The sequence below is a fragment of the Anser cygnoides genome, chromosome 2 (assembly GCF_040182565.1).
Source record: "Anser cygnoides isolate HZ-2024a breed goose chromosome 2, Taihu_goose_T2T_genome, whole genome shotgun sequence".
In the NCBI taxonomy this organism is placed as follows: domain Eukaryota; kingdom Metazoa; phylum Chordata; class Aves; order Anseriformes; family Anatidae; genus Anser; species Anser cygnoides.
Window position 1 is genome coordinate 83,054,091 of NC_089874.1, and position 21,879 is coordinate 83,075,969.

The 21,879-nt window shown below is 40.4% G+C and overlaps 2 protein-coding genes across 2 annotated transcripts; both read left to right on the forward strand.

Annotated features, from left to right (window-relative positions):
* Window positions 1-1,704: 1,704 nt before the first annotated feature.
* Window positions 1,705-8,298, forward strand: LOC106048979 (ovalbumin-related protein X-like). Its single transcript, XM_048076129.2, has 7 exons — window positions 1,705-1,881; window positions 2,475-2,540; window positions 3,521-3,649; window positions 4,724-4,841; window positions 5,718-5,860; window positions 6,081-6,236; window positions 6,940-8,298. The coding sequence occupies exons 1-7, from the start codon at window positions 1,714-1,716 to the stop codon at window positions 7,339-7,341; spliced, it is 1,182 nt and encodes a 393-aa protein (XP_047932086.2). The 5' UTR covers window positions 1,705-1,713; the 3' UTR covers window positions 7,342-8,298.
* Window positions 8,299-13,740: 5,442 nt separating this feature from the next.
* LOC106048976 (ovalbumin-related protein Y-like) lies at window positions 13,741-21,660 on the forward strand. The gene is made up of 8 exons (XM_013201110.3): window positions 13,741-14,278; window positions 15,928-16,112; window positions 16,888-16,938; window positions 17,596-17,724; window positions 18,494-18,611; window positions 18,823-18,965; window positions 19,276-19,431; window positions 20,180-21,660. Exons 2-8 carry the CDS (start codon window positions 15,945-15,947, stop codon window positions 20,579-20,581), a joined length of 1,167 nt encoding a protein of 388 aa, XP_013056564.2. The 5' UTR covers window positions 13,741-14,278; window positions 15,928-15,944; the 3' UTR covers window positions 20,582-21,660.
* The last annotated feature ends 219 nt before the right edge of the window (window positions 21,661-21,879 follow it).

Sequence of the window (21,879 nt, forward strand, 5' to 3'; positions counted from 1 at the left end):
TAAAAATGTAATGTAAATGTAATGTAAGTTTATTAAAAATGTATTATGGTTTGCTAAATAACTTTGCAACGCTGTTTTTCCTCTTTCCTTTCCTTTCCTTTCCTTTCCTTTCCTTTCCTTTCCTTTCCTTTCCTTTCCTTTCCTTTCCTTTCCTTTCCTTTCCTTTCCTTTCCTTTCCTTTCCTTTCCTTTCCTTTCCTTTCCTTTCCTTTCCTTTCCTTTCCTTTCCTTTCCTTTCCTTTCCTTTCCTTTCCTTTCCTTTCCTTTCCTTTCCTTTCCTTTCCTTTCCTTTCCTTTCCTTTCCTTTCCTTTCCTTTCCTTTCCTTTCCTTTCCTTTCCTTTCCTTTCCTTTCCTTTCCTTTCCTTTCCTTTCCTTTCCTTTCCTTTCCTTTCCTTTCCTTTCCTTTCCTTTCCTTTCCTTTCCTTTTTTCATTATTCATTTGGCTCTAGTTACCTCTACGTCTCAATCAAATTAATGTTTAACTTCAAAGGAATAACACAAAACATGCTTGTAGACTTGAACTCCACTTGCCTTGATACAGCCTTGTAAGATACAGAAAAAGCTTGAATCATTCCTTTATTTTATCAGGTTTTACTCCAGTAATATACTTCACCAAAGTTTGGCTTGCTGCAAATATAGCACCAGTCTAATGTTGGTCTACTCAATAGTTTGAAGGGCAATGAATCAAAAAGCAATGACGAAGGGTAGTAACTCAAAGGATGACTCTTTGAAGGCTAACAGGGGGAGTGTCCCAAATGGTACTGTATATATCACCAAGAGCTCAGAAAATCTGCGTAGATTCAGCTGGCAAGCTGGATTATTACGTGCCTCTTTGAAGATTGTGGGGTAAGTATTTCTCCAAGTAAAACTTAACTTCTAATTTGTATTCTTTTATATGGAAAAAAAAAAAAGGAATATTATGTTTAAGAACTTTAAGGTAAGTATAAGATAGATATGGAAAAAAACCACTAAAGTCTATATAGTAATTTTACACTGCCTTATCAATATGTCTTATATTGTTTGACTGTCAAATAGTTTTAGGCGTGCAAAATCAGTGTTTGTACACCATAGTTTAAGTAGGGATACCTCTATTTTTTGTTCAAAAATCTGGTGTCACATTAAAACTGTTCTTCTTTTATCTTTTTAAGAATTTTTTTTTTTTTTGAATTAAAGCATTTGTTTTCTCAGTCTCACTCTCTGGAGAACTCAGGTGAGGCAGAGTAAGATGATTCACACAACCTGTGGTTCCACAGTCATTAGCACAAGACACCTCTCAGGTCACATAGTGGAACACGTGCCCTAAACCATGGATATGCTATTCCTCCAACTTTAACTATTTTAGAGAAGAACAGTATACAGCCTTCTTGGTCTCAGACTCAAGAAGGAGAATGACTGTAGATTTCAATAAATACTCGTAAGGTGTGACCTTAACTTGCACGTGCAGGACATTCACCTGATTGAACTAATGCAGCTGTATAGTCCATCAAGCATTACTGCCAAACCCTGTATTTATGCCATACATACATGTGCTTTTTCTCTCTCTCAAAAACAAACAAACAAAAAAACAACCAACCAAAAAAACAGCAGAGATTAAATGAACAAGATGGGCAAGAACAAGATACCATTTGAATGATGAGCCAGTCTCTTTCTGAAGCCACCTATCAGCAGCACACAGTCATATTTCTGTTTGTTTCAGATAACACCGATTTCACAATGGGGTCCATCAGTGCAGCAAATGCAGAATTTTGTTTTGATGTATTCAATGAGCTGAAAGTTCACCATGTCAATGAGAACATCTTGTACTCCCCCCTGAGCATCATTGCAGCCTTGGCCATGGTCTATCTGGGAGCCAGAGGCAACACTGAGTACCAGATGGAAAAGGTAAGTTACATAAAACAGATACAAGTTCCTTTTGACACTGCTCAAAACAGCAACAGATTACCCATCAATGTCTTTGAGACTTCTCGAGTTGAGGGGCCAGCCTCAATCACATTTACCACTGGATTCAAACTTGGATAGAAGAATGACGTTCAACCATTCAGCCAAACCATGTTTGGATCAGGAACTAACTTCACTTACCATTGCTTTTCACCGTGAAGGGCAAGAATGGCTTCCATTAAGGAGAAGTCTTGAAGAATGGTTAAGACAGATCTCTTCAGTTTATATTATCTCACAAACTAACCCCCCTCCAGATAGAATGAACAACTTGTAATATATAAGATGAAAGAAAGAGTCACAGTTATAGAGTACAGTATGTTTGTAGCTGGTTTCTAGACTGGAAAATAAGTGATCCAAGCTGAAGATCATACTCACAAATTTTCGTAGTAGCACATCCAGTAAAAAATAATTATTTCAAGCTCACATGAGACTCAGTCGGACCCAGTTATTCCAAGCCCATAGCATAAACACAAATAGCAGTAACTCTCAGTGGACTTTGCATACTTCATTTCTTCTACTGTTACTTCCCATTGCAGGTTCTTCACTTTGACAGCATTGCAGGACTTGGAGGAAGTGTTCAGACCAAGGTACAGAAATCTAAGGTACATTTATTTCTCTCTCACATCTTTTCTCCTGAGAATAGAAAATAAAACTGTTCTGGCTGTGCTTCAAATAGGTCAATCCCCTTCCCAAACTTTAGCTAGTTCTCTCAGTTCAAGACATGCAAGCGGAAAACTCAAATTTGTTCAAAAAATCCCCCCCTCCCAAAACAACAACAACAACAACAAAAACAGCAAGCAAACAAAACCAAAAACAACTAAACAAACAAAAAGAAAGAAAAAAAATCATAAAAAGAAGGCAGAAAAAAAAAAAGAAGGCACATGTTGCACCAGAAAAAGTGATGGAACAGGGAAGAATGCATTGGGCGCCAGGATACCTTCCTGGATTAATAAGAGCTTGCACACCTTCAGGTGCTGCTGGGGGACAGCACATGAAACACCTGTGTGCTTTTCTCCATGTTCATTTGCTGCAGCTGCAAAGATAACACAAGACATTCTCCTAGGCCTGTCCCCATCCACTTTGGATCTCCAAGAACGAGGTTGGACTTGGAAAGGACTAGAAGACTATATGACTATACTATAAGACTATACTATAAGATACTTCCTGACTCCCTTGTCACCTATCGCTCTTCTCCTATCTGCAGCTTCAGCACAAAGCTGCCATGAAAATGCAAGCAGAAGCAGGGAACTAGACACTGTATGCAGGACAACTCACCAAATGTAATCAGACAGCTGAATTTTTCTTCAATTATCATTTTGATCCTCAGGCATGTGGTTTCAGATTCATCACTGAGGTTTTCTGCTTGCTATAACCTAGACTGAGTATCACTAAATGCTATGAATTATACATCATTAATTGCTTAAAAGAACATCCCTCCCATGGAGCTTTTAAACTCTAATACATTTGTCTGCAAATGTCCTAATACTGTGTGTTTTCATGTGTGATTATAAGTAGCTGTCTGTCCAGTGAAGTAAGCTAACACCTATACTTTCTTTTTTTTCCCTTCTCATCAACAACTCAGTGTGGCAAGTCTATGAACATCCACATACTATTCAAAGAACTTCTCTCTGATATCACTGCACCAAAAGCCAATTATTCGGTCTACCTTGCCAACAGACTCTATGCTGAAAAGTCACGTCCAATCCTACCAGTAAGTTGTACTTCAGAGTGATCTCTTTCTAAGCCTTGCATAAACCTGTAATCCAAGAGTACTGCCTGGAATAGGGGTTGTGTTAATCCAGCACTCCTCACTGGACTCCCCCAGCTTTTCCCTTTGCCCCTGAAAATAGCCTGCATGGAAAGCAATTCCAGGGAAAAAATGACCCTTTTCAAAAATGAATAGAGTTAATAAAGAAAACTATTTGGGAATGTAATATTTCCCTCTCCCTGCCCCACAAATTCCTTTCATTGTAACAGCTTTCTCCCCTTCCTTCCTTCCTTCCTTCCTTCCTTCCTTCCTTCCTTCCTTCCTTCCTTCCTTCCTTCCTTCCTTCCTTCCTTCCTTCCTTCCTTCCTTCCTTCCTTCCTTCCTTCCTTCCTTCCTTCCTTCCTTCCTTCCTTCCTTCCTTCCTTCCTTCCTTCCTTCCTTCCTTCCTTCCTTCCTTCCTTCCTTCCTTCCTTCCTTCCTTCCTTCCTTCCTTCCTTCCTTCCCTCCCTCCCTCCCTCCCTCCCTCCCTCCTTCCTTCCTTCCTTCCTTCCTTCCTTCCTTCCTTCCTCTCATTTTTTTCCCTGCAAGAAATAATTTGATTTCAGCATGTTTCTTCATTTGAAAACCCCACCTCAAAAACAACTTTTTGAAGTGTCTAAATCATTCATTTGACATTTTCAAAACAAAGCATACAAATATTCTAAATCAAATAAATTTATTATCCTTAAAAATAAGGAAAAATGCTTCAAAAGGAAGAGTGGACATAATGATAACAAAGCACTCTCCAGTGGACCTGAAGCTGATTTTGGATCAGGCTTTCTTCAAGAAAATATTTCTGCATTTCTAGTACATACTCTTAACTGGTCAAGTAATAAAAATGTCAGACCTGAAAATATCATGCATCAGAATATTTTTTTCTGGCCCAGTTTTAACTATTTTGTCCAGAAAACAAGCAATGAGAAAAATCTAGCCATGGCATCACTATAAAAACGGAGTCTTTTTATCTGTGTTTTATTTCACCATCATAGTCTTTTTACAAACTGACTGGTTTGGTGGCTACAACTGCTGTCTTTACAGATATACTTAAAATGTGTGAAGAAACTGTACAGAGTAGGTCTGGAAACAGTGAACTTCAAAAAAGCATCAGATCAAGCCAGACAGCTCATTAATTCCTGGGTGGAAAAACAGACAGAGGGTAAGGTCAGAGAAGAGTTTGAAATATAATTTCTCATTACAACTGTACTCGAACAACTTCTGGAAAGACTAAACAGTAGAGGAGAAATTTCTTCTTTCCATCCCCATTAATGGATATTTCCTGTGAAAATATCCATTGCTATGGATTAATATGGAAAATTAATATTTCCATTAATATGGAAAAATATATGACTATATTGCACCTGTGTGGGAGTGCATTTTAAATATATCTGGCAAAAGCAGAGGTGCCTGGGCATGCACAATTTCTGTGTCTGCAGAGTGTAACTCTTGCAAGATTAGCCCCAGCTTCCCTAACATATTGACATCATTTTACAAGTACGTGCTGGTTGGGTAAAAAATGGGCTTCCATGAAAGAAAGTAATGGAGCCATTAGGGTGGTGGCAGGAAAAGAATGATTAAGGCACGTGCATATATTTATCAGGGCTCAGATGAGAGGAAAAACAAGAGTGACACATGAGAAGGAAGCACAGTGGGATACAGATTTTCTGTCTCCCTACTTCCCTCTCCTGCTCCTACTTATCTGTGCAAATATTTTTCCAAGCACTTATTTGAGATATTCCTGGGATGTGTATGAATCTTCAAACCTTCCTGTCTTCTTGCAGAAATGTCTGACCAAGTGTTAGTTGTTCTGTATTAAATCATCCTCACGAATCTGAATTCCACACACTGTCATTTGAAGAGGAGAAATTCAAGTCAAGTAACAGCATGTTGGTTGACCTCTAAAATGCAAGATTACAGCTACAAAAACAAAACCCCTCAAAGAAGCTCCCTCCAACCCCATGCCCTTCATTGCAGGCACCCATGAAAACCAGAGGAGGTGTGTCTCAGCACTCTCTGCCTTGCTTCCTTCCTACAGGACACATCCAAGACTTCCTGGTATCAAGCTCCGTTGATCTCAATACTGCGCTGGTCCTCATTAATGCCATTTACTTCAAAGGCACGTGGAAGAGAGCCTTTAAGGAAGAAGACACTCAGGAACTGCCCTTCAGCATGACAAAGGTAGGGGCACAGGCACAGCTTGTGGCCAGGTCAGCTGTCAGCTCGCACGGCCAGCAGGCTGGGTGCCACAGGCCCCACGCGCTGCGGCCATCGACAATCAAGAGAGAAAATGGAGACACAGCCTGAGGATCGAGCCCACTTCCTTTGAAGGCTTGCACATATACCCAATTAAAGGAAAAATTGCTCCCTGCTCACATCATCTCGTGCTTCTGTTTTGCAGCAAGACAGCAAGCCTGTGCAAATGATGATTCAGAACAGCACGTTTAAGGTGGCCACGGTGGCTGCGGAGAAAATGAAGATCCTGGAGCTTCCATACGCCAGCGGAGAGCTGAGCATGTTGGTGCTGTTGCCTGATGAGGTTTCTGGCCTGGAGCAGGTACGGCCCTGGCAGGGGAAGCACAGGAGTTGTCAGTGCGGTGGCACCTGGCTGCCATCAGAGCTTTGCTGTCCTCTTACACCATGAGGGGAGCACACCAGCTGCCCAGGTGCCAGCAGGTGCTCAGGTAGAGACTGGCCTCGTAGGAGGGCCTGACGCTCAGTCTGAAAGAACAAAGAGCGTAGCCAACAAAACAAAGGTAAAGGAGTGTAGTTCATTTGTAACCTTGCAGAAGGTGATGTATGTATGGGGAGAAATTTTTTCATTGAGAGGTAATTTCACCCATCCGCCTGTATAAACTGTTGAGTATGTGTTGTTAGAACTGGTGAGGTTCAGGAATCCCTTATGATTTATTTGAAAAATCCTCATCAAACATTATAAATAAGATGCTCTCAGAACACTGTAGAAGTTTTATAAGTGTTCTTGTTTGTTTGGTACTATTGACTGTGTATAAATTTTCATGGCATTTTTTGCAATCGTTTTCACAAGCTGACTGCTATGTTGTGCCACCTCAGACACAAGTCTAGTTGTACAGAAGGGGATGTGTCAGATGGGTAAGGAACTGAAAAAGGGAAGGTGACACAGGTAGTATTAGAGAAGCAAATGATAAACCAGAAGGGTGTTCATACTCTTGATTAAAATGAATGTTGGGAAGAAGTTGCATTGCCATCCCAGGTATTTCATGCGCTACCTCTCTTTACAGATTGAGAACAAAATCAGCTTCGAAAAACTGACACAGTGGACCAGTCCCAGTGTGATGGAAAGGAGGGTAGTGAAAGTGTACCTCCCTCGCATGAAGATTGAAGAAAAATATAACCTCACATCTGTCTTAGTGGCCTTGGGAATGACCGACCTCTTCAGCCCTTCAGCCAATCTGTCTGGTATCTCTTCTGCAGAGAACCTGAAGATGTCTCAGGCTGTGCATGGGGCGTACATGGTAGTCAATGAAGAGGGCACTGAGTTGCCAGGCTCAACAGGGGTGATGGGAGACATCAAGGATTCCTCTGAGTTCGAAGAGTTTAGGGCTGACCACCCATTCCTCTTCTTGATCAAACACAACCCAACCAACAGCATTGTCTACTTTGGTAGATATTGTTCCCCCTAACAAGATAAAGAGCTAGAAATAACACACGTCTTCCCCTCAGAAAGAAAATCCCTTTACTGTAGTATTGTTGTATAATCTTCTCTCTTCAGTATTTTCTCCAGCTGGAAAGCCTGATCTAAGAAATGCCTATTTTGGAAGCTACTGTAGCAAAGACATACCCTCAGGTGAGGACACAACACCAAGCATGGTTACTACTTCTTTTCTCATACTGGTTATAGAATGGCTTGAGCTGAGCAAAGAGTGAGCCAAAAAGAAGGTGAGAATGAAAGCACTCATCAGCCAGGAAAGGGCCAAGTGATTTTCACTCAAGGTACAAATTGCAGGCATGACCCTGAGTCACTGGGAACCTATCACATAGAAAGCCATGGGCTGTGGTCATCTCAATCCCCAGCAGGATCCGGCTGACAAACCCATGTTGCCACTCCTGAAATGTGGGCTTTGAGATCTCCGGTCTGGAGGAGATGTTTGTGGAAAAGTTTCTAGGGTGCAGGTTGTTGACTGGTGGCTCTGTAAATTTTAAGTTTTTTACTTAGCTATTGGGAAATGTTGTACACGTTCACTGTTACCAGAGTTGCCCTCTCACCATGAGTTCCTCATGTAATTTTGAATTTCTTGCAGAGGTTATCCAATGTCATGAAGAGTCTCCCTTCTGTTCCAGAGAAGGGAACTAGATCTAATTTTGTGTAGGTACAGTTATGCCTTTTCATAGAGTATAGATTCAAAGCCTGAACCATGGAGATCCAAGTGATCCTCATAATCCAGAATTTAGTGAGAACCACTGGGCAAAAGAACTGTCTGAATTTTTGTTTAAAACTTTGGAAGACACTTCAAATTTGAGAAAATTGTGGTTTGTCTGTTTGTGTATGTATTTGTAAAATCCTGCAGATGTTGTAAAAGAATCTGTAAAAGAATTTCTCCATGGGAGTCATGTGGAAAAAAAAAAAAGTTTCAAAATTATCCCTGTCTCTGTTGAGTTTTCTTAGCTAGTAATCTTCACTTACTCCCTGGAAAGCTCTCAGGTGGAGTTCAAAACTGGAGCAAAAAATTCTTCCATGAATGTAGCTGGGCTTCTATGTTCCTGTGATCACATCTTCTAAGAAACATATGAGAATCCTAATATTTTCTATCTTTTCTTCCTATGTGCAAATTGCCATCTGGAAATCTGCAAATATGGATCTACTGGCTCAATGTTATGTTTTCATTCTAATTGCACATTTTTGATTTTGATGCATAAAATTGATTTTGTTTTTGTTAACATAATAAAAGAGAACTGAATGTCGTGTGAATGATATTAACTTTATGAATGACACTGAAAAATATCATTACATTTGAACAGCTGTGAGTAAAATGTGATTTACTACAAAAATTATATTTTGAGAATGAATAAAGCATGTAGATCTGAAACTTCCTAGGTATTTATGAAATTTTTTAATGAAAATTCTGATCTTCAAGTAGAACTCCATGAAGCCCTACAACCTGAGATTTATTCCTCTCTGTAGATAAACAAGAAATAGCACAATGGAATACTAATTTATTCATGTGTATTTTTCTATACAATTCCAACAGGTATTAAAGATGCTCTGACAATTTCTCTGGAAAATATTTCAAGGAACAACTATTCCAGCAGTTTTGCCCTTTTAAATGATGAAATCATCTGAAAAACAATGGCCAGATTCAAAGCCAGGTTAGATGGGGCTTTGAGTAACTTGGTCTAGTGGAAGGCGGGTTGGAATTAAATGATCTTTGAGGTCCCTTCTAACCTAAACCATTCCATGATCCTATAATATAACTTGAAAGGCATAAGAAAGGTTAAATAGGTTTAAAACTATTAGGCAAAGCATTTCCCTATCTGGAGTCTTGAGCAGAGGAACTCTTCTGTTAATATAGGTTATTTCCACATTAGCATTAAAACATTAGTGGGGTCCGATAAAAACAGATCTCTAGAAAAAAACAGCTGATGCTACATTATTTGAATATTATCAGAATATGTGTGATACAGACCCATCTGTTTTTCAGTGGTAAAAATAAGTATTTTACCAAGTAAGCTTTATTTTTTGTTCTTTAGAGGTGGAAGCAGTGATATGAACAGTTGCAAGAGAAGAGAAATTTCAACATCTCAATGTTTACCATAAGCACTTGCCTTTTTCATCTCTTATAGCCAGATGCAGCCGATCCAGTCTTCTCAATGTAAAAACCAATATATGTAAACAATATGAAGACTGAAAAGGATTATATTTGCAAGTTAGCCTTTCCATGATTATTAAACTGGAAAGTGCTTGAAGTGCAAAGATATGCCTCAGTGACCTACACTGTTTCCTGAACAACAGCAAAGGTCAAAATGAAGGAATGTGAAAAAAAGTGAAGGTTGCTTGCTTACAGGCAAGTACAAAGCTCTGGGGAGATTTGGGAGAAGCAGCCCTTCCTGTGCCCCAGAGAGACAGGTGCTGTGGTTAAGCTGTTTTACCCTGCCTGCTGAGCAGAGTGCAGGTGTTCCAGGAGCACTGAGGGACCCCGTGCTCTGCTGGAGCACCTCTGTGCTTTAGCCTGGCAGGTTTCAATTCCCAGGCCTGCTTGTGGCTCTCATGCCAATAGCCACCTAGGAGTATTTCTTTTTTTTTTTTTTTTTTAAAAAAAAAGGCTGAAATGTTAACAGTATTAGAATGCTTCAAAAGTTTTAACTAAAAAAAAAAATAATCTTGAAAACCTACCTGATGCTACTGGAATTTTTGCCATAGTGTCTGCTAAAATACCAGGCTACTGGCATTTTTGTTTTCTGAAGAATTAAGACCCTATTTCTCTGAGGGACTGTTGTGCAGCACCTGACAGAAGGGCTGGCACGTAAGACACAGGGAGGGATACAAGGTATGGTGTTTCAAGTTGTGCCTATTCCCACTTGCTGGTCCACTGGATACCACTGAGAAAGTCCGGCCTCGTCTTCTTTACCCACAGCCATCAAGCATTTGTACACACGGGTAAGATCCCTCCTGTGCCTTCTTCCCTCCAGGCTTAAAGTCAACCTGGGGTCCACCAGGACCCCCAAGTTCTTTTCTGCAATGGCAACATGATGGTTTTGAGCCCTGTACAGTGAAATTTCTTCTTTTCTACAGTAGTCCTTTCCTGCAGGGGCCAGGCAACATGATAGGAATATTTTGAGGAATCTCAGGAGGCTACCAGTCAGAAAAAGGGGAGAAAGGCTTTATGGAAAGATACCTGTGTTGGAACAATCTGAGAGATTAGTTTATCCTGTTTTGTGCAAAAGAAAAATGCTATTATTTCTAGAAGGATACTCCAAGACAAGCAGCATGCTGGGCAGCCTTCCAGTGAGAGATGGAAGCTAAAGCGACAGGCGTGGTGACACAGGCAGTGCTAGTCACAGGCCGCCATGAACAGGCCTCTTGGTGGGGAGGGACCCTGCTAGATAATCTGCCATGTGGCACAGCCAGCGAGATAACTGTACCAATGCCAGTGGCCAGCTCAAGTACAGGGGGTGTAAGGGCCTGGTTACCATGCTGCCTCCCTAGGACTTGGTGAAGGAAGACCATCCAAGTCCAGACCACCCTGGCTGTTGGCTAATCACAGGGACTTGAGGAAGAGAGGAGGGATTTTGGACACTCTGTGGTGATCAGCAAAGGGGAGACTGTGTGGCCTATACCAGAACTGGTGTAGCAGCAGACCCTGGACGCTGTGTTCTTGCTATTAAGCAAATGCAATGAGTAGGTGTGAGATACTTGTGGCCAAGGCCATCACAGGATCTTTCTGCAGGTGCTTTCACTGGAGAAATCCATGCTGCCGAGACTGAAATACACACTTTTGACATAGTCTGTGAAGGAGAAAGGCAGCACTGCAGGCAACTATTTCAGTCTCTTCAGAGTGGCACAGTGCTGCTGCAGAAAGGTGCCGCGTGGGCTGTGAGCTCCTGTCCAAAGGAGTTTGATCAGACACATCATTTTCTTTGGTCTGGTGAAACAACATAATCCCACAGAACAACTGAGAGAGAAACCATCATTGATAGCTACAGCACCAAGGTTTGCAACCACAACTAACTAAAAAATCTCTGGCAGTCACCCTGGACATGAAAAACACACAAAAATATCAATATGCTCCTTCTTGCTGGCAAAAGAGTGAAAGCATAGATGAGAACAAAATCTCTAGCTGCATAGGTTTTTGTGATTGAATGAGAGACTTTGGTCTGTGAGCTGACCTGGACTTCATATTCTTTTGGAAAGGATCAAATGTCCAAGAATCTGTTAGTTTAGGGACAGGCCCACAATGAAATGCCTGGAAGAGCAAAGGGCAGTAAAGTCTTACCTGACCTCTTTCTTGTGACAAGCATTGTCGAAACAAGGACATGTGACAAAATACATCCTTTTGTGTTTGTGGAACATTACACAGATGTACTGGACAGGGCAATCCATTATTAGTTATTCCAGGAAGCATTTCAGCTACAGGAGGATCTGCTTCATCTCACTAGACTTCATGGAAGATCTAAAGTCCATGAGTGGACTATGCATGACCTCTTATATTCTGATGATTCTGCACTGATGGGTGACCATGTTCAAAGCTTTTGCTTGTTGTGGACTGATTTTGATGTTTCTGCACCTTCCTTTAAATTAACCATTCATGTGACAAAACAAAACAAAACAAAACAAAAAACACCTAACAGCAACAGTAACCTGGGATGTGCAATAACATGCTTCTGGAGGAATTTCTTGCCCCTTCTTTGTCACAAAACAAAAAATGCGTCTCATCAATGAGTATATTTAACTCATATAGTAGCAGTTACTCATATATTGTAGTGACTCACTGGATATCTTTGTAGATACTGAGTTACAGGCTATCTATGATAAGCTAAACATGATTCAGGCAGATGGTGCAGAAATGATAAGGTGGCTCTTGTATGGTGAGCTGGAGTGTACTGCTAGACAATTTGAAAGTCAAGGACAAAGGTTCAGGGCATACTCAAAAATTTGAAGTGACAGGGTACAACGTATTGGATATCTTTTGATGTCTGAGCTATAAAGTATACAATAATGGACGGTGGTGGTGAGTGTTAAAGCCTGCTTGAACAGAAACAAAGCATTCTTAAGCAGGAAAGGCAGAAGGGGTAGCAGCCACAGGAACAGCTTGCAGCGCCGGAGCACTCTGAATTGTGTGATTTAAGGTGTTTACTGTACACCTTACAGACACATTCACCCACTTGACCTGTCTTTTCACCAGCATAGTGATACCATCTTCATCTAAATGGGGCTCACAACAGTGGTGACTGTTGAAGCAAGGGAATAGCTCATTCTCTTTAAAATAGGCTTGTAGTGATGGGCGACCAACATGACAGAAGGTCTAATGATTTTTCCTCAGAAGTACTGCCACTGCATAGCAATGGCTGTAGCAGACTGGCCTAAGCTATAGACAGTGCCATGTACAGTATTAGTTGTACTTAAATGCACCAGACAAGACTGAGGTCTTCACAACTATTATTGCTCTAGCACCTGCGGCTGAACAAGACTAATGAGGACTGGATTAGGCAGAAAGATATGGACCATTCAGAGGCTTTCCACTTGCATAGACAACTGAAAGGGTTAAGGAGTCCACCTCTTCTCTGCAGAAAGCATAATTTGTTCTAGACAATTTCAGAGGCATTTTGTGTATTGACTTTGGATTTCTGTTGTAAAATCACATGGCATACAGAGAGGTCAAAGTAGTTCTTTTGTTGTCTGTTCATTCTTTTATTTCAAAGGAATTATGAGATTGCATTATGCTTGCTATTGTATATTATGACTGTCCTGCAGACCATGAATGTTTCACCTGATGTGCCATGAAGTTACTGGTGGAAGATCTCAAAGAATGGTCTCTGTATGTACAAAACACACTTTTTGAACCTAGCATCTGGTGCTGTGACCTGTGGAGAAGGAAAAGAACAACTCATCTTAAATCACCCTTTGAAATTTTAGCAGTGAGTTCAAATTCTTTTCTTGCAGCATCTGACTGGGGTCTGAATATCCTAATGTCTGAATTTAAAAAGCAACAAAAGACTCTTCCCTGATCAACCCCTCTTGCCACAACACATACTTCTTCAGCTCTGTAAATCTTCCCAATGCAGATGCTCTAAATACTGCTTTCAAAATTAATTTACATTCATACAATACACTTATAGTTTTGTTCCACTGACAATCTGCACAGAGTATATCTCTGTGTAAGTTCCCTGCTCTAGGGATAGACTGCTCTAGGATGAAACTTGGCTCTGTGAAATGCCATGTCTGTGACCTTTAAGGGAAGGAAGACTAATGATAGTGATAATCTGTCCAGCCAACCCCAGAAGAGAGAAAAGTTGCAGTAAGTGTAGTGTGGGCATACCACAGCAAGCAGTCCTGCATGAGCTGCTTTTTTTTTTTTTTTATGTTCACAGAATGGTGACTGAGAGGGATCTTGCCTGCCAGTACTCCTTACAGAGGAAAGATAAGGAAAGTAACTCAGAATTCTTTAGAGACATTGTGTATGATTTAATTTCACACTTTTTGTTTGTTTGTTTTGTTTTTGTTTTTGCTTTGTTTTCACTAGCTGTGCCATACTATTTGCTTCTGTAACCTAATCATACTTAGTATTTAAATTTCAATGAACAGCTTTTATCATTACTTTTGCTTCAGTCTTTTCAATATGCTCCACCATTTTCTGAAAGGTGATACATGCTGTTAAATGAATCTTTAATTCTGGAGATTTAAGGCTTTCATTTACGGATTATTATTACAAATAATGGACATACTCTCAGTAAAACTGTGTGCCTGACATTGAGCTCCATCCATCACTTGATTTGGCAAACACAGAATGGGCAGCATGGGGCGTGTCATGAAATTACACAGGATATAATTCAAGAAGTTCAGCAAGTCTCTCCCAAGTGCAGCGGAGAAGCTGTACTTTTACCATCACAGGTGAAGCTGATAAGGTAAGCATTTCCTTCAATTATGATTTACGTTCTAACCTGCAATTTTTAAAAATGACCTTATAACTTAGAAAAAGATTGATAGAGCTTCATGTTTGTGATCTTCTAGATCAGTTGAAGAAACATATTAAAGGACGGCTTCTGCAAAAAACTCATCTCACCTTGTGCTGCATTACTGTACTGTTTCACAGTCTGATATGCATAAAGTCAAAGTATTTGTTTGTATGAAGTAAAGCTTTGTTTCCTAACACTTTTACATTGAAAAGCTGGTGCTATGTTAAAACAGACTTTCTTCCTTTTTCCTCTATCCCTTTCTAATTTAGAATTTATATGCAATATTGAATATGTTTGAATTCAAGAAGATGGAATCAGAGCTCAGTTGCAGGGATTAATGAACATGTTCTCTGAATGAAGTTAAGGAATGCAGCTTGTTCAAGGTGGCAACAGCACACTGCAGCTCTGTGTCGTCTTTAAATTTTATATTTTCTGAAACTAAAAAAGCTCTATTGTTTGCTTCAAGAATATATTTCTTCAACAAGACCATAAACGGAGCTTAAAGCCTAAAATATAATACCCTGTGGAACTAGTAAATAATCCAAAAGTCTGCCTTACATCACCTACACAAGTGGTTGAGTGAAATGGAATATGCATCCAGGGGAACAGCTGGATGTGCTGTTGTTCAAATTATCCCAAATTAAGGGATGAGTGTCACATGAATATTCTGATTCCACATGGACAGTGATACATTTGGCAGAGTACCCTGGATTTCCCCTGCACATGGAGAAATTCCACCCTAAAAGGTTCTCTCTGCTTGTGACAACTTATGGAAAGATATAAATGGTATAAACACCCTACTGCTGCATTAGGCTTTACAGTGTTGCTGTTGCAGGGACAATTTTATAACAGTGTCAGAAAAAAGGCAGAGAAAATGTTTAAACACTGAAGATGTGAACTATCTGCAAGTTAAACACAGACTAAACAAGCCCTTTTTAATTAAAAGGTGGCTTTCATAAAAAAAAGATGACAATAAAAATTAAAGAAAAAATTAAAAATAGTGAGATATAATTAAATCAACAAGGAATGGAATGTATATTAGTTACACACATTTGCCATAAAATGGATGAATTTGGTAAATTATTTGCTGTCTCCACTATCCTATTAAAAAAAAAAAAAGAAGAAAAAAAAAAAGTAATGAGGCTAACTTTTGAGACCTCTGATGAAGTGGCTGGTGTTAGAACCCATTGATTTTAAAAGTGATATTAAAAACTGTAGTGAAGAACCTGGTTTGGAGTCTCACATGAATGAAGAATCTGAGCTCAAAGCTCTGTGTCATTTTTTCCCTACAAAATAAGAAAAGATTGTCAGCGAGCTTCTTACAAGTTAACTGATAGACTTTGCAATATTTTCAACAATATAGTATACATGGACAGAGGAGAACTCAAGTTTCAAACAAAAGAATCACCAGCCTACACATAAATGGTAGCTATCCAGCATTTTGATCGCACACCTGCCTTTTAAATACACACCACTGTATTCTGTTTACTTAAAAAAGTTGAGCACCATGTACAAGGGTTCAAGTGCACTGACTTTCTTGCATTGCAATTAATATTATATTTCAATGTAGTAAGTCAGACTCTTTCTGTTTGCTTTAGACAACACAGATTTCACAATGGGCTCCATCAGTGCAGCAAGCACAGAATTCTGTTTTGATGTATTCAGGGAGCTGAAAGTCCACCATGCCAACGAGAACATCTGCTATTCTCCCCTGAGCATCATTTCAGCTCTGGCCATGGTCTACCTGGGAGCAAGAGGTAACACTGAATCTCAGATGGAGAAGGTAAGTTACTTACTTGGGGTGTAAAGTGGCCTCTGCTTCTGCTTGTCGATCCTTCTAAGTAACATCACTGAAATATATTGTTCACTGATGAGGTTCTCACATGTTTTAACGCACTAGAAATAAGCTAGTCACAAAATGGAGATTGGAGATTATTTAAAGCTGGAGAACATTCTAAAAGATGTGTGTGTGTGTATGTGTGTATTTTCACTATAGGTGGCAATTAGTTTCAACTAAGAAAAAATAAATATCAAGGACAGTAACTAAATGGATCACCAGTCAGGAAATTTTACTATATTATTTTTTTCTAAATTCTGACATCTTCCAGATAATGTGTTTTTTGTAGTTGTTGTTGTTTTTTGGTTGGTTGGTTGGTTTCGTTTGGTTTGGTATAAGAAAGATAAATCCCTGGAAGAAAGGAAGAGAAAGAATATTATATATAAAATATATATATAATATGAAATGAGAAATAAAATGAGAAATAATATGAGAAATAATATGCAACTGAGTTAATTTCTAGATGTTCACTGAAAAAAATTGTCACTTAAGAAAAGGGTGATATTCACAATTTCTCAGAAGGCTACTTGAGGTATAAACCAGTTGCAAGATCACTTGTAACTTTTCAGTTCATCTATGTTCTCAGTCAGCATTTTTTTTGTCTGTTTCTGTTTTTGTTTTCTGAGCCAACAGGCCCACCTCAAACATCACATGTAAATTTTATCTGCGTAACATTTTTGGTCATACTTGTCATTTCTCCCACTGACATTTTCTCCTGCAGGTTCTTCACTTTGATAACATCACAGGAATGGGAGGCACCACTGACTCCCAGGTAAGGAAATAGCTTACCTCCCTTTCTGCCCTATTTTCTCCTCCAGACGGAACTACAACTATTCTGCATCTGCAGTTTCAGACCATGAAAAATGATGGAAATTCTCTCAAACCAAGCAGGTCTGTGGAGGGATGTAACTCATTACACATGTAACTCATGTTTAAAGCCAGGGCAAGAAGGCAGGTTGCACATGTTGCACCAGAACAAGTGACAGGATGGGGAAGGGTGCTTTGGGCACCAGGATACCTGCCTGGGCAGGGGAGCATGTGCACGCCTGCAAGCACTGCTGGGGGACAGCATGTGGAAGGGGCTCAGCACCTGGAGCCAGCGTACGGCAGGCAGACTGCAGTGGCGAGTCTCCAAAGCAGGTTAAGGAGATGGTGGGCAGGAACAGCCCAGAAGACTCAGTGACAGGGAAATGACTGCACTCCTGCAAAAAGCGTGTTTCAGGAGACTTACCTTGAGAAAGGCGTATTTGTCAGTTCAGTGCACCACCATCACGGCAGCTGCTGACGCAAAGGGGACAGCTCCAGGTCTGGGGCAGGGATTCCACTGTGGCCTGACTGTTACTACTGGTGGGGACTGTCCTTCAGGGTCTGATTTTCTAGCTAGGAAACTAACGTGACGTATTGTCTTGTTTACATGTCATCCCCTCAGTGTGGCCCTTCTGAACACATCCACGATTCATTCAAGGATCTTCTCTCAGGCATTGCCATGCCAAATGCTACGTATGTACTCAAGATCGCTGACAGACTCTACCTTGACAAAACATACCCAGTTCTTCCGGTGAGTTGTGGTATGACCTGGCGTCAGCGAGATCCCCCCTAGGGAAGCACCACTGACAGCAGTCTGCTGGCTGTTGATGAACAGGTTGCTGTTTGCCATGAGGGGAATTGGTTCTGGCCCCAGGAACAGTCCAAACCTTTCTGCGGCTTTTAGGGGGAGGCCAGGCAATGGTATAATGGCATAATGTGCCCATGCTGCAATAGCTACAGGGAGTAATCCACATTGCTGTTTATTCAATAAAAATGCCTTTTAATGAAAAATGCAGCCTTCTAGGGAGGAATCTGGAATATATGACGTGAAAGAACAAGGACCAAAATTGTCAAAAATATTTTTCTCATTTTTTTTCAAAGCCAGATATAAAATATTCCCAGTGAAAGAAAACTATAGTTTTGAAATCAAAAATAGGAATGTACAGACACAGAATTCAAAAGAAGAAGTGGGCACGAAGAGAAAGAAACAAATACCATCTGTCCTTAATAATGTTTGCTAAACTGGAAGTGTAATGGTAAAATGAGGAAAATATTTCAAAATCCGAACTTAGAAACCTATCTGAAGAAAAAAGTACCAAGTCTAAATATGTAAAGTAGCCTTTCTTGTCCAGCTTCAAGATTCAGTTACAGCAAGACAGCTGATTGACATGTTCAAGCGTGTGATAGAAGTTCACTTTTCTTTTAACCAACAATTCTGCTTCATTTCGTAATTTTGCATTTCACATTCATATACTTTAAAGTACTTAACAATCTGACAAATGCAATTCTTCTGCTTACAGGAATACTTAAAATGTGCAAACGAATTCTATAAGGCAGGGCTGGAAGAAGTTGACTTCAAAACAGCTACAGAAGAAGCAAGACAGCTCATTAATTCCTGGGTGGAAAAAGAGACAAATGGTAATGAGTAAAAATATTTGCCCTTAGCTGCCATAATCTAGACCCTTGTCTTCCTCTCCTCATAATGAGAAAAAGCAGATCAAGCAACACCAGGTTGATTGCTGCTATGAAAGCAAAATCCCACAGAGCTCACCATGCCCTTCATTGCAGGCACCCATGAAAACCAGAGGAGGTGTGTCTCAGCAGTCTCTGCCTTGCTTCCTTCCTACAGGACGCATCCAAGACTTCCTGGTATCAAGCTCCGTTGATCTCAATACTGCGCTGGTCCTCATTAATGCCATTTACTTCAAAGGCACGTGGAAGAGAGCCTTTAAGGAAGAAGACACTCAGGAACTGCCCTTCAGCATGACAAAGGTAGGGGCACAGGCACAGCTTGTGGCCAGGTCAGCTGTCAGCTCGCACGGCCAGCAGGCGGGGTGCCACAGGCCCCACGTGCTGCGGCCATCGGCTGGGTGATTCATCTGGGGCCCTCGCTGGCAGCGCGTGGGGCAAGGCCACGGAGCGTGGGCAAGAGCTGCAGCTGACCAGAGCACACCAGAAGGCAAGAGAGGAAATGGAGACACGGCCTGAGGATCGAGCCCACTTCCTTTGAAGGCTTGCACATACACCCAATTAAAGGAAAAATTGCTCCCTGCTCACATCATCTCATGCTTCTGTTTTGCAGCAAGACAGCAAGCCTGTGCAAATGATGATTCAGAACAGCACGTTTAAGGTGGCCACGGTGGCTGTGGAGAAAATGAAGATCCTGGAGCTTCCATACGCCAGCGGAGAGCTGAGCATGTTGGTGCTGTTGCCTGATGAGGTTTCTGGCCTGGAGCAGGTACGGCCCTGGCAGGGGAAGCACAGGAGTTGTCAGTGCGGTGGCACCTGGCTGCCATCAGAGCTTTGCTGTCCTCTTACACCATGAGGGGAGCACACCAGCTGCCCAGGTGCCAGCAGGGGCCTGGGACTCAATCTGGTAAAACAGAGTGCAGTGCTGCTGTAGCCCTGCAGAAGGGGATGTTGGGATATGCAGTGTCATCAGGTACCAGAGATAAGTATGCTAGAAGGATTATTTTTTTTTAATATATATATATATTTGAGAGAGATTTCAATTCCCAGTGATAAAGTAGAGCTCAAACTCTGTTAACAAGTCATAGGGACCAATTGTCCTGTTAATAATCATTAATAGATTTTTCACAAAGCAGTGAAAGAATTAGATTTAGAATTGGATTTTTGTAAATATGAGGGATATTATAAAAGATCTTGTCTCACTGAAAGGTTAGCTGCATAGGTCTGCAAATGGTCATATATCTGATTTAATGTTTTCAAGAACTGCTTTTACACAAAAACATTTGATCTCACTGAGAAATTTTCAGATGACAGTTTTGGAAAACTTCATCAAGACAGATGTCATTTAGCCAATAGTCAGGAGGAAGCATACAAGACAAACAAATACATTTAAGATTGTCAGTTCTATTTTGTACACAAAATAAATGAAAAAAAAATAATAACAAATGGTATTAACACAGCTGTAATGTCCATCATACTCTTACCTTAGGCATTTCACTTCTTGCCTTTCTTTGCAGATTGAGAACACAATCAGCTTTGAAAAACTCACACAGTGGACCAGTTCTACTATGATGCAAGAGAGGAGAGTGAGAGTGTACCTCCCCCGCATGAAGATGGAGGAGAAATATAACCTCACGTCTGTCTTAGTGGCCTTGGGAATGACCGACCTCTTCAGCCCTTCAGCCAATCTGTCTGGTATCTCTTCTGCAGAGAGCCTGAAGATGTCTCAGGCTGTGCATGGGGCGTACATGGTAGTCAATGAAGAGGGCACAGAGGTGGCAGGCTCAACAGGGGTGATGGGAGACATCAAGGATTCCTCTGAGTTCGAAGAGTTTAGGGCTGACCACCCATTCCTCTTCTTGATCAAACACAACCCAACCAACAGCATTGTCTACTTTGGTAGATATTGTTCCCCCTAACAAGAGAAAGAGTTGGAAATAACACATGCCTTCCCCTCCCTCAGAATTTGAACCCTTTTACTGTAGTAGTGTAGCATAATTTCATCTCAATATTTTATCAAAGTGGAAAGCCTTTAATATCTAGGGAGATATTCTTGAAGAAGCATGTGAATTTTCAGATCTTTATGTGCAGGTATTTCTGATAAGCTTGGATTCAGGACTTACATCCAGAGCTGAATGAAAATTTCAGCAGGTAGCTTAGGAAGATTTCCCAATGTCCTTGACTAATGTGGGAAACAGGGCCAATGTTTTGCCTTTTTGTGAGAAATCCTGCCATTGCTATTGAGATCTGGTTTCTCTATAGGAGCTTTGTGAAATAAACACTGCTTGCAGTATAATCCTTGTCCTTCCTGTTGAACTTGCTGGGCAACCATCCTTGAATTGATGCCTGGACAACTTTCAGATGAAATTCTGAACTTCAGCAGATCATTCTTCTTCCAGCATTTGGGCTTCTTTGTGCTGCACATACTATAAGGCCATGCCTCTTTTTCTGAGGGAGCATACAGACAGTCTACCATTTCTTCTTAAATAATCTCCAACCACAACATCTTCCTGATTGATATTATTGCCCTTTTTCATTTCAGTGACATATCATTGATTTTTTGAATGTACGTGCATTGTCTTTCTATTTATTCTAATAAAAGCTTTGCAAACTAAGCATGTCATTACCTATTTTGGGTTACTGCACCACACAACTTGAAAAATGTGTTATAGTGGGTAATGAATATTGACGGAAGTGGTTTAGAGTGGTATTTATATCCTATATTCAAAATCAGAATATACCCATATATGAGGTCACTGAATATTTAAAGACTTTTTTTTCTTTTCTAATTTTGAGCTTAAGCAAGGTAAACCCTACAGCTCCTAGTCTTACTTTGAGCTTCTCTCCAGATAGCACATAAAGTAACTAAATTCTTTGAATTTTCCATTTTATTTCTGCATAGTTTTTACAGAAATTCTCTAAGGGTCTCAATAAATACATCAAGGTGATGCCTACAAGATACAACTTAAAAAAAAAAACATGAGAAAAGTAGCAGGAAAACACATTTTTATACCCACTACAAAGTCTATGGGAGAACTATAATTATTGGTCTTCCCAAGACAGTCATAAAGGATTAGCTATGGTTAACACAAGTATTAAAGGAAAACAAACAAACAAACAAAAAGGTATTTCAAGAGATATGAATTCGTAAGTTTTAATGTGTACATTATGTTTTTCTTCCTGTATAACTGCAGACAACACATTTTCGCTATAACTC